General features: G+C 43.6%; 1 protein-coding gene and 1 long non-coding RNA gene across 2 annotated transcripts in view; one reads left to right on the top strand and one right to left on the bottom strand.

Annotated features, from left to right (window-relative positions):
* Positions 1-609: 609 nt before the first annotated feature.
* On the top strand, positions 610-10455 carry SERPINA9 (serpin family A member 9). Its single transcript, XM_019744343.2, has 4 exons — positions 610-1242; positions 6050-6323; positions 8245-8392; positions 10240-10455. Exons 1-4 carry the CDS (start codon positions 612-614, stop codon positions 10441-10443), a joined length of 1257 nt encoding a protein of 418 aa, XP_019599902.2. The 5' UTR covers positions 610-611; the 3' UTR covers positions 10444-10455.
* A 3697-nt stretch (positions 10456-14152) lies between these two features.
* Positions 14153-14923, bottom strand: part of LOC141570507 (uncharacterized) — a 46018-nt gene continuing 45247 nt past the window's right edge. Inside the window, exon 3 of the long non-coding RNA XR_012494550.1 lies at positions 14153-14272. This is a non-coding gene — a long non-coding RNA (uncharacterized LOC141570507). The remainder of the gene's footprint in view (positions 14273-14923) is intronic.

The following is a 14923-nucleotide window of genomic DNA, read 5'->3' on the forward strand; positions in this document are numbered from 1 at the left end:
GTTGCTGGTTCGACTCCCTCAAGGGATGGTGGGCTGCGCCCCCTGCAACTAGCAATGGCAACTGGACCTGGAGCTGAGCTGCGCCCTCCACAACTAAGACTGAAAGGACAACAACTTGAAGCTGAACGGCGCCCTCCACAACTAAGATTGAAAGGACAACAACTTGATTTGGAAAAAAGTCCTGGAAGTACACACTATTCCCCAATAAAGTCCTGTTCCTCTTCCCCACTAAAATCTATAAAAATAAAAAAATAAAAGCAAACCTACGAAGCAGAAAGAGCAAACAACACAGGATCTGAGATTTGGGTTTTGAAACCTGACCTTGAATTTCACGCACAACGGACTAGCTGTATGACCTGAGATAAATTACATGATCTCTCTGAGGCCTGTTTCCTCATTTGTAAAACAAGGGCAACACTATCTACATGAGGGGTTACTGTGAGAATCAAATGAGGTTATATGAGAGAACCGGCTCTGTTAACTGTCCCGCTTGTCCCCATTCAATTGCTAAGGGTGTGGAGTGTTGCAAGGTCTCTGATTCATGGGCTGGACCCTCAGCGTACCTCTCCTGAATGGTTCTTTTCTCTCTTGCAGACTTACATCGTTCCAAAATGGCATCTTCGTTTTATCGAGTTTTCTTAGTTGTTAGCCTCTGTGTACCAATCTATGGTGTGTCCCCATCCTGTCCCCCCAGCAGAAGATCCCCCCGACCTCCCTCCACAAAGAGCATCCCCATCTCCCGGGTGTCTTCCAGCAACACCGACTTTGCCTTCCGCCTCTACCGGAGGCTGGCTTTGCAGACCCCGAGTCAGAACATCTTCTTCTCCCCCGTGAGTGTCTCCACTTCCCTGGCCATGCTCTCCCTTGGGGCTCGCTCAGCCACCAAGACCCAGATCTTCCAGAGCATGGGGTTCAACCTCACACACACGCCAGAGTCCGCCATTCACCAGGCCTTCCAGCATCTGGTCCGCTCACTCAGTGTGCCCAGCAAACACCTGGACTTGAAGATGGGGAGTGCCCTCTTTATCAAGAAGGAGCTACAGCTGCAGAGAAATTTCTTGGACAATGTCAACAAGCTGTATGACTCGAGAGTCTTTTCTACAGATTTCTCCAACACCCCCACTGCCCGGCAGAGGATCAACAGCTATGTGGAGAAGGAGACCAAAGGGAAGATTGTAGACTTAATCCAAGACCTTGAACCTCTGACAGCCATGGTCCTGGTGAACCACGTTTTCTTTAAAGGTAAGGCTCTGAGGGGTTGATATTGATGGCAAAGTTCTATTCCTTTTTTGCCCCCAGTCAAATAAGGACGCTAGACAAACCCTAGACAGCAGGGAAGAGCAGCGGGAAGGCCTACATTCTAACTAGCTGTGTCACTAGCTGGCTGCGTGACCTTGGCTATCTCATGTCCCTTCTCTTAGCTTCAGTTTGTCAATTACAATGGGGGCTCCTTCAGTTCTGTCTTTGTATAGCCTGATTTTGTGTCCTGAGGGGCTAATGTTGGGCTCAGTGGGCAGCTCATAGGAAAAGTCTTCTGGAAATTAGCTTGGGAGAAAGGACGTTATCTCTTGCCACCAGTAGCTGCCCCAATGCCCCCTGAAAGTTTCGAGGAGGAACGCAGAGCTCCCTGACACCCCAGTGTAAGAAGCAGTTTCATTTACACCCCTCACAAAGCGATAGCCCTCCTGCCCCAATCTACTACCCCCCAACATTGTATGTAGCTGTTACAGTTCCACTGACTCTATTCCTTATGCTGTACGCCACATCCTGTGACTATATATACCTGAAACTAATTTTTAAAAATATTAAATCCAATAAATTTGTACATTTTGGCAAGAGATAAAAAAAAAAAGCAATTTCAAAGGTGAGAACACCTTCATAGGTGTGGAAGCCCGGACAGGCCAGTATAACTGTCAGTCACATCCCCTGTACATCCTTCTAGAGCTTCACAGTTTACAAAGACATTTTCAGTAGAACGAGCTTCAGCCTTAAAGCTGGACAGCCCTGGGATTGAACGCCACCTCTCTCCCTTGCTTACTCCATGAGGTGCTGCTTTAAAAGACGTCATATATTAAGTGCCTGATGCATAAGCCAGGCTTTCTGCTAACTGGATGGATGGATGGATGGATGGATGGATGGATGGATGGATGGATGGATGGATGGATGGATGGGAAAGATAGCTTCCTAAGGTTGTGTTTGTGGCTGAAGTGCCTGGACTCTCCAGGCAGAGTTATCATGGACGCTACTGCATCATTCCCTCCCTCCCTTTCCTCTCTCTCCTTCCCTTCCTTTCTCCCTCCTTTCATGCATCCATCCACCCATTTATCTGTATCCACCTGCATCCACCTACTCACCCATCCTTCCACCCATGTATCCATCTATTATGCAAGGTGGGAGGAGAAGGGAAAATAACTAATATGCTTTGAGCCACTACTAAGTTTCCTGCACTTAGTATATGTTGTTCCATTTGACTTAATTTTATTTTTTATTGAAATATAATTCACAAACCATAAAATTCACCATTTTAAAGTATATGATCCAATGGGGTCTGGTTTTTAGTGTATCCAAGAGGTTGTGCAAATACTTCTACTGTGTAATTCCACACCATTTTTATCATCTCAAAAAGAAACCTCCCATCCATTAGAAGTCACTCCTCTTTCCTGCTCTTTTCCCAGCAACGAATAACCTATTTTCTGTCTCTATAGATTTGCCTCTTCTGGACATTTCATATAATATGTGCAGGTGTTTCTGTGAACATAGTTTTTGAATTCCATATACCAAGGAGCATGATTGCAGGATTGTGTAGCAAGAGTATGTTTGGTTTTTAAAGAAACCACCAACTGTCTTCCAAAGTGTCTGTACCATTCTGCATTCCCACCAGCAACGTGTGAGAGTTCCTGTTGCTTCATATCCTTGTCAGCATTTGATATTGTCACTGCTCCAGATATTGGCCATTTGAATACATGTATAGTGATAGCTCATTGTTGGTTTAATTTGCATTTCCGTGATGACATACGATGTAGGAAACCTTTTCGTATGTTTATTTGCTATCTCAATATCTTCTCTCAAGGTCTTTGGCTCATTTTTTAATCCAGTTGTTTATTTTATGTTGTTAAGTTTTAAGAGTTCTTTGTATATTTTGGGTAACAGTTCTTTATCAGATATATGTTTTTGAAAATATTTTCTTCCTGTCTGTGGCTTGTATTCTCAGTCTCTTGACATTGTCTTTCCAGAGCAGAAGTTTTGAATTTTCATGAAGTCCAACTTATCAATGATTTCTTTTATGCATTGTGCCTTTGGCGTTATAGCTAAAAAGTTATTGGCATACCCTAGGTCATCTAGGTTTTCTCCTATTTTATCTTCTAGGTATTTTATAGTTTTGTGTTTTACATTTAGGCTGTGATCCCTTTTTAGTTAATTTTTGCAAAGGGTGTAAGGCTTATGTGTAGATTCATTATTTTTCATATGGTGTCATTTATTCCAGCACCATTTTTGAAAAGACTTTCTTTGCTCCATTGTATTGTCTTTTGCTCCTTTGTCAAAGTTCAGTTGACTGTGTTCATGTGGGTCTATTTCTAGACTCTGTTCTGTTCTATTGATCCATTTGTCTATTCTTTCACCAGTACCACACTGCCTTGATTATTGCAGGTTTATAGTAAATCTTGAAGTTGGTTAGAGTCAGTCCTTCAACTTTGTTCTTCTCCTTTAATAGTGTGCGGCCTGTTCTGGGTTTTTTTTGCATCTTGATATAAACTTTAGAATCAGTTTGTTGATATGTACAATATAACTTGCTAGGATTTCTATCAGGGCTCCATTAAATCTATAAATCAAGTTGGGAAGAATTAACAGGTTTCTATACCTTGTCAGATTTGATTTCCTAAGATTTTGTTGAGGATTTTGCATCAATGAGAGATATTGGTCTGTAGTTTTCTTTTCTTATAATTTCTTTGTCTAATTTTGGTGTTAGGGTAATGCAGGTTTCACTGATTGAGTTAGGCAGTATTCTCTCTGCTTCTTTCCTCTAAAAGAGATTGTGGAAAATTGGTATCATTCCTCCCTTAAATATTTGGTAGAACTCACCAGTGAATCCATCTGGACCTGGGGCTTTGTGTTTTGGAAAGTTATTAATTATTGCCATTCTCTTTAATAGGTATAGGTCTATTTACATTGTCTATTACTTCTTACGTGAGTTTTAGCAAATTGTATATTTCAAGGAATTGAACCATTTCATCTAGGTTATCAAGTTTGTGGGCATAGAGTTCTCATAGTATTCCTTTATTTTCCATTTAATGTTTAGGATCTGTAGTAGTGTTACTTCTTTCATTTCTGATATTAGTAGATTGTTTTTTCCTCTGTGTATTGGCCATACTTTGTTACTTTTCATATGTCACATTTTTGTGTGTGTAAAAGCTGGATTTTTAAAGTAATGTAATGTGGCAACTCTGAAAGTCAGATTCTTCCCCTCCCCCGCCAAGGGTGATTGTTGTTGCTTGTTGCAGTAGTTGTTTGTTTAATGATTTTTTTTTAACTAATTTTTAAAAGTCTGTACTTTGCCATGTGTGGCCACTGAAATCTCCTCTTGGTTAGTTAAATAATCAGCTATGATTGGGCAGAGATTTCTTAAATGTCTGGAATAAATAAATATCCCAGTCTTGGCAGAGGGTTTTTGTGTGCATTTTGGGGCACACCATCAACACGCAGCAAGGCAGATTTAACTCTGATTCAGCTTCCACTTTCTGTTTGTGCAAACCCTCAAGGTCAGCCAGAGGTAAGAACTTACAGCCTTTTCATTTTTTTTTTCAAATATGCATACAGCTTTACACATGCATACAGTCTCTAAATGCCCAGGGTGTACTTTCCAAAGGCTCTATGGAAATCTTTTTCCTCAGCTTTCTTTTTAAACGTTTTGGTTAGTCTATTGTTTGTGCCATCTGTTATCCTCATCCAGGTAACCATGAAGCTAAAACACTCACCTGTAATTGTTTCTAACAAATACTCCCTGACCTGGGGAGGAGGAGGCTTTTAGCACTGAGTGAGCTCCAATCAACGTTGTAAGTGTGGTCTTTCAGGAAACTATCAGACAGGTCATGCAATTATAATTCTTTGGGAATGAGGCTTTGAAATTTCTCCAGCTCTGTTCACCTCCCTCTGTATTGGAAATACAGTCTGCTGTTTTTCAAGGCTACTGCTGAGCTAGAGAGTGAAGGATGAAACTAGTGCAGGTTAAAATGTCACAACATTGACTGTTCTCATCAAGATTGAGCCATTTTAAAAAAATAAACTTCCCAGTTTGCTGCAAGCCTTAAGTTAATTTCCAGAGTTCAAAAAAAGCTGACTATTTTTGCCAGTTTATTTTGTTGCCTTTATGAAAGGGTAAATTTACAGAGGCCCTTACGCTGTCATTTTTGCTGATGCACCCCCACCTTCACCACCAACCTGTCCTGTTAAGCTTTTTGATTAGTCAATTGTTTTCCCTAATTATTACCCACTGTCTGAGGCAGCTGCAAAATTTATCACTGCCTGTAACTATTTTTGACTAATTTTCCCAGAGGAAATAGCTTTTTGTATTGGTTGAGCTCCAAGTCAGATCAAATAGAGATAACTTTGCAAGTTAAGTCTTTCAGGGAAGCACAAGACAGCTCAAATAATGACAGTTCTTTGGGAATGAGTCTTTGAAAGGGTTCCAGCCTCATTTATTTTCTTTAGTGGCTGTCAGGTTACCAGAATTTACTGCAAATTCATGCTATTATTTTTCAAGGCTACTGAGGAGCTGGGGATGAGGAATGAAACTAAAGCATGTTAAAATACCACAAAGTTCACTGTTCTTACCAAGATTTACCTGTTTTTCTTTAACAAATTGTTTCCCAGTTGCTGAAAGCATCTGGTTAATTTCCACTAACCATTGTTCATTTCCATTAACCTCTGTTGGCTTTTTCTCATTGCTTTTATGGAAGAGAGCGTTGTCAGAGGCCCTTACTTCACCATTTTTGCTGTTTCACCTCACTAATCACATTGTGGCATAAAGACCTCTCTTCTCTTTTTGTGTCAGCCAAGTGGGAGAAGCCCTTTAACCCTCTGTATACGAGTAAACAATACCCATTCCTGGTGGACAAGAGGACCACTGTGAAGGTTCCCATGATGCACCAGATAGAGCAATTTGCTTTTGGGGTGGATTCGAAGCTGAATTGCTCTGTGCTGCAGATGAACTACAGCGGAGACACCGTGGCCTTCTTTGTCCTCCCTGACAAGGGCAAGATGAGGCAGCTGGAACAGGCCTTGTCATCCAGGACACTGAGGAAGTGGAGCCACTCACTCAAGAAGAGGTGGGCATCCGTGTCAATTTACAGGGGCCTGAGGCAGGTGACAGTGTACATCTAAGCGTGGGGGGAAGACCGTGATAGCAGCTGTTGCATCATCACTGCTGAAAGTGGAACAGTGAGCTGGGTTCTCACTTGCACTTCACAGTCACCTGACTGCTGAGGAATGTTCATTACCACTCCCATTCACAGATAAAGGCCATGGAGCTAATCTGTCCCCATTATGTCACTGTAGCTATTCGGTGCTAGCAGAGCTCACTCTATCAGCCAATCCAATACTTCATTCCATGGCATGATTCCATAACATTAAACAAGAACAGCAACAGAAAAACATTGGTGCTCACCTACAAAATGTGGACCGGATAATAATATTACTGAACTCACAGGTTGCTGAAAAGATAAAATAAGTTACTATTTATGAAGTGCTTAGAAGATTGCCAGGGAGAAGTAAGTGTTCACTAAATGTTAGCTATAACTAATATTATTATTAGTTCTGTAATTACGTGATTATGAACAGTATTAAAAGGAAGTTAACCGCACGACAGAAAGAAGTGTCCAAGTCTTACGTATAGTCTCTCAGCGATATTTTCTTGGCATTGTGAGCATCAGTCTTAGGTGCTCATCGTTTAACAGGAGCAAAAAGACAAGATCAGGGGTAACTTAACTCAAGAAAGACAGAGATCAGTGCCCAGGAGAGGGCGGGCAGAGAGGGCTGAGCAGCGTCGAAGCAAAGAGATCACTTTCAGCAGGGATTGAGGAAAGGCTTCAAGGAGGTGGCACATTTGAGCCAAAGTAGGACTAGAACATGAAGGTGTGGATAGGACATGGAGGCTTGGGAAGGGCATTTGGGGTAAAGGAAACGGCACAAGGGAAGACGCAAAGTTGGGGATCGAAGGACACTGGAGGATGTCGCAGAGGTTTCTTTTTCTTCTCAGACAACAACCAGGGCTGGATAGCAGGAGAGGAGCCAGCACGGAGGCTGGTGGTGGGGTGTCCGTAAAGAGGCAGAGCAGAGAGAACACGGAGATGGCCAAGCCAGCGCAGGGAAGGCAACAGGGAAGAGAGCTGTCCGTGTGCTAGAGGTCACAAGAAGTGCATCAATGAGGATTGAAGTGTCCATCCCATACTTTTGTGCTTTCATTTCTGTGATTTACTAAGCATGGGACCTGGGGGAAAGCACTCAAATTAAGATTTACCATCATTTGAAATAGAGATAATGTTCATGAATGTACCTGAGACAATGCCTTGCACATAGTAAATGCTTGATAAATGCAGGCTGTTCACTCTTGGCTCAGGGAGACCGTTGCAGAGGAAGAAAACATTGTACCAAGCTCTAGGGCTATGCTGTCCAACACTGTAGCCACTGGCTACATGTGGTTATTTAAATTTAAATTCGTTGAAATTACATAAAATTAAAAATTTAGTTCCACATCGGCACCAACCACGTATAAGCTGCTCAACAATCACATGTGGCTAGAGGCTACCATGTTGAACAGCACAGATATAGAATAATTCCAACTTTGCAGAAAATTTTATTGGACGTTGCTGGTCTTAGGGATTAGCAGGGTTTGGTTCTGAAAGGGTTAGTGGGGGGCACTGTGGTCCAAGGGTAGTAGACGCACTTCCGTTATCGCCCGGTGTCTCCTATTGGTCTCTGCCATAGGCTCCCTTGCTGGGCCCCCTTCTCTGCTCTGTCCCCTACTTCATGAGGGGGCCCATTTTTCCTCTCATATGTCTTCAGGGCTGGACTTGCTCATCCAGCGGACTTATTTCCCGAGCAACCTGGGTTGGTTGTCTGGGATGTGTTGACCCCTTTGGCAGCAACCAGCACTCCCTGGCGGAAGAAGAGTCTTCTGAAGTGCCACCTAGAAGCAGAGATGGGGACCCAGGGCCTGACTTTCACCTCTTCCTTTCCCCTTCTCCACAGGTGGATAGAGGTATTCATTCCAAAAATTTCCATTTCCACCTCCTATGACCTGGAAACCATCCTCCCGAAGATGGGCATCCAGGATGCCTTTGACCAAAATGCTGATTTTTCTGGAATCACAAAGAAAGGCTTCCTGCAGGTTTCCAAAGTGAGTTGGTCAATGAGAGTATTTGCATGAAAACCTGCATTGGAAGAGCCTCTAGAGGCTGACCCATCGAGCGCTCTCATCTCAGTGACAAGGAAACAGAGCCTTGGGAGGCACAGTGACTTGTCTGTGGCCACAGTAGGGTGAAATCTCCCGGCTTTATGGCCACCATCCCTCTGCTACACGGCCACCCTTTATCCCTCTTCAAACAAATGTCCCTAAGGTCCAACTACAGTTCTTTGAGAATCAGACATCTCCTTGGCAGGCAGCACCTACTGCAGACGGGCTGGTGTCCCCCTGGCCTTCACCCTCACCTCCCTGGAGCCTACGTCCTCACACTGACGTCATAATGTGGCTGCCCATGGGTCATTCATACCCTGCAGATGTGTTGAGCTTGGCCTTCAGTGTTTAAAAAAAAAGAAAAGAAAAGAAAAGGAAAAGAAAGAAAGGAAAAGAGAGAGCTGACTTCTAGAATGTAGGATATTGGACCTAAAAATCTAGCCTCCTGATTCTCTTGAAACAAATCATCAAGTCCAACTCCTACATGGCAACAGTGAGTCTAAACCTCTACACTGTAGCCATTGGCTGGAGCTGAGCTGTACGCTGCCCTCCAGGTTCCCCATTGGCCCCATTCTCTTACGAGAGGTCTTCTCAGCTCATTGGGTTACATGTCTTGCCCCCATCTGCATATGGGTTTCTGATCCCTGACCCAAAATTTATTTTGATTATAACAGATTATAAGGGTCAGAAGTGGTCCTGAGCCACTGAAGGGCACCTACCTTTGTCATTGGTGTCCAGGGAAGGAGTGCAGAGATCCCACAGAAATATGATGAGCACAATGGACCTTTCCCCACTATGTGCTTATGTTCACATATAAAATAATGGCTATAATTGTTCACAGGCCCCCTGAAGCTTAGCAGTACACGAACCCCAGGTTAAGACTCTCTTCTCAGGCTGGCCCGGTGGCTCAAGTGATTGGAGCACCAGGCTCCTACCGCAGAGGTCGCAGGTTCAATTCCCACATGGGCCAGTGAGCTGCACCCTCTACAGCTAATATTGTGAACAACGGCTCTCCCTGGATCTGGGCTGCCATGAGCAGACAGAGGTTGGCGTGGGCTGCTGTGTGCTGCCGTGGGCCACTGTGTGCTGCCATGAGTGGCTAGCAGCCAACGTGAGTGGCTGGCGGCCATCATGAGTGGCTGGCAGCCAGTAAGAGCTGCTGTGAGAGGCCGACCTATGACTAGTGACCAACTGCCAGAGGGAGCACAAGGCTCATAATACCAGCATGGGGAAGGGAGCTGTGTCCTACACAAGTAGACTGAGAAACAACAGCTTGAACCAGAGTGGGAGGGTGGGGGAGGCAGAAGAAAGGGGGGGCAGGGAAGAATCTCTTCTCTAGAAGAACAAGAAGGGATCCAATATTTAGCAATACATCACCTGTGTTTCCCGTGTAACCATTGCAGCAATTCCTATGGCATACCTACTTCGTATGATTTCTTTCAATTCACCAAATAATCTTGTGGCACACATGCAGTTATCATCACCCTTTTGTAGACTTGGAAAGTGAAGCACACGGCATCTAAATAACGTGGCAGAACTGGGACTCAAACCTAGGTCTTTCTGGTCTGTGTTTGCAATTATTCAACTCCATGCTTAAGGACCAATTGACCCGTAGCAACAACAGCTGCCATTGATTAAGCAAATCTCATGCCAAACAGTTGGCATATACTATAATTTTGAAGCCTCTTGAGGGGTGCGTCCCCATTCCCAGGCAAAACACCAACTTTTAAAAACACCAGTTTTTTAAAAGTGTCTCTGTGGGGCTCTGACATTTGTTCCCCCCCTGGCAGGTTGCCCACAAGGCTGTGCTGGATGTCAGTGAAGAGGGGACCGAGGCTGCAGCCGCTACCGCTACCAAGCTCACGATCCGGTCAAAGGATGTCTTCCCTCACTCCACCATCTGCTTTAATAGGTCCTTCTTGATGCTAATTTTCAACAAAGCCACACAGACCGTGTTCTTCCTAGGGAAAGTTGAAAATCCCACTAAATTCTAGTTGTGAAAAGGCCTGTTGACTGATGACATCTTGACAATGCACAGGGAATAACAAACCACATTGCCTGATGCTCCTGTTGTGACATTAGGACGTGTGCCCTCCTGTTCTGAGGGTCCCCCTGACCCCAGAAGAGCTGTAGTCTCCATCCAGATACCACTGTTGAGTCTCAATCATCAAAAGTCAGCAGAGATGTGGGTTACAAACCAAAGCCCATGAACCCCAGTCAATGCCCTTTTCCACAAATCTCCCAGCTTCATGGAGTGTTTCTGGGTTGACATATTTCCATTCCTTAAAGCCTTTGGGAATGGTAACATATGGGCCAGTCACCTTTATTGAAGAATTACAGGATTAAATTCAATACACCTAAAATGTGGATTTGGCCAGTAACAGTGCTCCCACATGCATCCAGCATCATAATTTGAAAATAGTTTATTGGCTGACTCACAGTGACCAGGTTGTCACTATGTGACATTTCAGTGACTGCATGAATTCATCCATGCATTCAACAAAAGCATATTGAGGACCTAATATATGCGAGGAATAAATCAGACAGATAATGTTCCTGGCTTATTGGACCAACATGGGGGTAAGAGACCACCACCATAACAACAAAACCAAACCTATAAATAAACGTGATTATTACAGGTTATGGTAAAGGCTGTGAAGGCATTGACTAGGTGATTGGAACAAGCAGTCACATTGGAGAGACAGAAAGAGGCCCTTGTGTCTGCAATGGTAGAACCAAGTTCAGAGAGATATAAGGTCAGATCATGTAGGATGCTGTTGGCCAAGGAAAGGAGTCTGGGTTTGGTGGGAGGTGCCATTAAACCAGCTGAGTTTCTCAAACAGAAAGGTGAAACATTAGTGTACAGGTGGTAAAGACCTTTCTGAGTACATGCGTTGGTTTTCCACCCAGACTTTGTCAAGGCTGGCTGCTTTCCTGGCTCTGGCACTGTCACATACACACACACAACCCTCTGGGTGGTCAGCCTCCTCCCTACTGGTTTGGAGTGACAATGGCCTGGCTCTCTTACTCAGAGTCACACATGGTGCAGTGGGCCACAAGGGTACCAGGCAAGGCTACTCTGCCATCCTTCCCCCACCCTCTGCCAAATGGGCTGTTCTGGCTCCTCCCACTTCACCTTTCATTATCAAGGTGTCTTCTGTGGCCTCTGGTGGAGTGGAGCTCCCACTCCCATCAGATCCAGATACTCCTTTTCTGGGGCGGGGCTCGTACCCCACACCCCCTCAGATGTGCTGGGGACCTTACATTGGCTTTTTGAAGCTCTTTTGCAGAGAAAGAAAGAAAAGAGAAGGGAGTGCTGCTAGAGAGTTATAGAAGCTTCAAGGGAATTCCCACACTGCCACCTTATTTCTGAATAGGAGAACAGAGACTCAAAGGTTGACAACAGTTACCCCAGGCCGCAGTGATGCCCTCGGCAGAATGAAAACCAGGACCAAAGCTCAGATGTTGGGGCTCCAACGCTGAATCTTTGATTGTGCCACCTGTACCAAACTCCATTTTATGCACGATGATCTGCCCTCGGGCATGCCATACAGGTCACAGTGTCTCGGGAGCTCCCATAAGACTGTCAGTTGATTTCTCAACATACACTTCTCAGGCCAGAAGGGATTGGCAGGAAACATTCAAAGTGATGAAAAGTAAGGACCTACAACCAAGACTACTCTACCCAACAAAGCTATCATTTAGAATCAAAGGACAGAGAAAAGGCTTCCCAGACAAGAAAAAGCTAAAGGAGTTCATCACCTCCAAGCCATATTACAATGAATGGTAAAGGGGCTTCTTTAAGAAGAAAAAGAAAAAGAAAGATAAAAAATATGAATAATAAAATAGCAATAACTACACATCAACATTTTCAATATAAATGTGTTAAATAGTTCAATCAAAGATATTGGGTGGCTGAATGGATAAAAAACAAGACCCTTACATATGAAATGAAGAGACTCACTTCAGATTGAAAGACATACAGACTGAAAGTGAAGGGATGGACAAAGATATTTCATGAAAATGGAAATGAAAAAAAAGCTGGGATAGTAATACTTATACCAGACAAAATAGACTTTAAAACAAAGTCTATAACAAGAGACAAAGAAGAGCCCAGTAATCCCATCTCTGGGTATTTATCCAGAGAAATCCAAAATGCTACTTTGAAGGGACACACAAGCATCCATATGTTCATTGTAGCATTGTTTATAATGGCCAATACATGGAGGCAACCTGGGTGTCTCTCAATGGATGACTCGATAAAGAAGAGGTGGTACGTACGTACAGACAATGGAGTATTACTCAGCCATAAAAATAAATGAAATCTTGTCATCTGCGACACCATGGATAGATCTACAGGGTTCTGTGCTGAATGGAGTAAGTCAGACAGAGAAAGACAAATGCCATATGATTTCACTTATATGTGGAACCTAAAGCATAAAACAAACAAACAAAACAGAACCAAACTCATAGATACAGAGAACATTTTGATAGTTGCCAGATGGGAGGGGGCTGGGGTGTGGGTGGAAAAGGGGAAGGGATTAAGAAGTACAAATTGGTTGTTACAAAGTAGTCATGGGATTGTAAAGTACATCATACAGAATATAGTCAATAATATTGTAATAAGTTGGCTGGTGTCAGATGGGTATTAAGTTTATCAGGGTCATCGCTTCGTAAGTTATATAAATATCTCATCACTATTGATACACCTGAAACTTATGTACTATTGTATGTCAACTGTAATTGAAAAGTAAAAAATTAACAGAAAAAAAATCAGTGTCTTTATTGATATGATCATATAATTTTTATCCTTCACTATTGCCAGATGAGAGAGGGTGAAGGGTGGGAAAAAAAGGTGAAGGTGATTGAGACGTACAAATTGGCAGTTATTAAATTATTAATCACAAGGATATAATGTACAGCAGAGGGAACACAGTCAGTAATATTGTAATAACTAAGTATGGTGCCAGATGGGTACTACACTTATTGTGGTGATCATTTTGTAAGGTATATAAATGCTTAATCGTTATGTTGTATACCTGAAATTATTGTATGCCAACTATAATTTTAAAATAAATGTATGTATATATGTATGTATGTATGTATGTATATATTACTGGAAAAAAATTACAGAGCAGACACCAGTCATCCTGTCCTCTAAGGAGCACCCTGGGTAAGACTGGCTCCGTGCACAGAGAGTGTACCACAAAGGAAAATGATTCGAAGATAACACAAAGGAAATGGCGTGCACGAAGAATTCGCTAAAGCTACTTTTGTCATTCACGACTACTTGTTTCTTCTGGTAGCTATTGGGAGGCCCCATTAGTTAGGGTTGGGTGATGACGGCTGTCAGCTTTCTCCCCCACAGCCTCACTCCCTAGGGGCACATTACAATGAGAGCCAGCCTTCCAGCCCCCATTCAGACTTGCATTAGCAAGCAGGCACAAGATTGTCATAAAACATATTCTGTCAACTTGGAGAGATCGCTTCTCTCCTGCGTTCCGATGTCTCTTTTTTGCACTGGTTTTGGAATGTGCCCAGGATGTGTTTTAATCGGGTCTGGTAAGATGGCAGGCACAGAGACAACTGCCTTGGAAAGAACTACATTACTTAACAGCTCCTGGGAGGAGAGCATGGCAAACCATGCAGGGACACACGAGGAAGCACCAAGAAGTAGGAAGAGTGAGGGCAAAGTGAGGGCGCGAGCCTTTCTTACCATTGTGGGGGCAAGTAGTTCCCTGGGCAAATCCCCGATGGGGCAGGAAGCGACTCACAGAGGTTGAGGCTTGTGGTTGGAGGGTTTCTACTATGATTTTCATGTGCCTGTGAAAACACAGAAATGGTGTAGATGTAAACAACTTTGGCTGTTAGTTTGACCCATGATTTCAAGATGCCACATCATCAATCACATAATATTGGGAATGATTATTATAGAATTGCGTGCAGCGTCACTCAGGGCAGAAGTGACTATATTCTAAAGGCAGATGCAGCTAACTTCGTAGTCAGAGCCAGGTGATAAAACCTCCAAAGAGCATCTAAACAAACCAACAGACAAAAACAGGGACAGCGTGTTCTCTCGATTACTTGCACTGCAAATGTGTTCTTATAAAACACCCAGAAGGTTCTCAGCACTGTTCTGGGCCCAGGGGTAGGGTTTCCATTGCTGGGTGCAGCAGAGCCCATCAGTGCCTGGCCCAAATGCCCTTGGCCTTCACCTTTCCAGCACACGCTGACTGAGTCTCACCACGAGCCCTCAGGCCTCTCCACCTGGGGTTTTCTTGTGCCTCACATGAGACAGGCCAGAGCCACAGGCGCCTCCAGCCCCATCCCTTGGAGAATCAGCTTCAGTCTCCCAAAAGCCTTTATGTTTTGAAAATGCCTCTTGATTGGAACCACTGTGCCAACCAGAACAAGCTTTCATTTTGCTTGACATGTATGATTAAATAATTTTACTTTTTAAGATTGTTTTATTGG

Source organism: Rhinolophus sinicus, linkage group LG03, assembly GCF_036562045.2.
Source record: "Rhinolophus sinicus isolate RSC01 linkage group LG03, ASM3656204v1, whole genome shotgun sequence".
Lineage (NCBI taxonomy): Eukaryota > Metazoa > Chordata > Mammalia > Chiroptera > Rhinolophidae > Rhinolophus > Rhinolophus sinicus.

Coding starts and splice junctions, on each gene's coding strand:
- SERPINA9 (XM_019744343.2), top strand. CDS start 612: ATGGCATCTTCGTTTTATCGAGTTTTCTTAGTTGTTAGCCTCTGTGTA. Junction 6,324..8,244: donor AGCCACTCACTCAAGAAGAG/GTGGGCATCCGT, acceptor CCTTCTCCACAG/GTGGATAGAGGTATTCATTC. Junction 8,393..10,239: donor GCTTCCTGCAGGTTTCCAAA/GTGAGTTGGTCA, acceptor CCCCCCTGGCAG/GTTGCCCACAAGGCTGTGCT.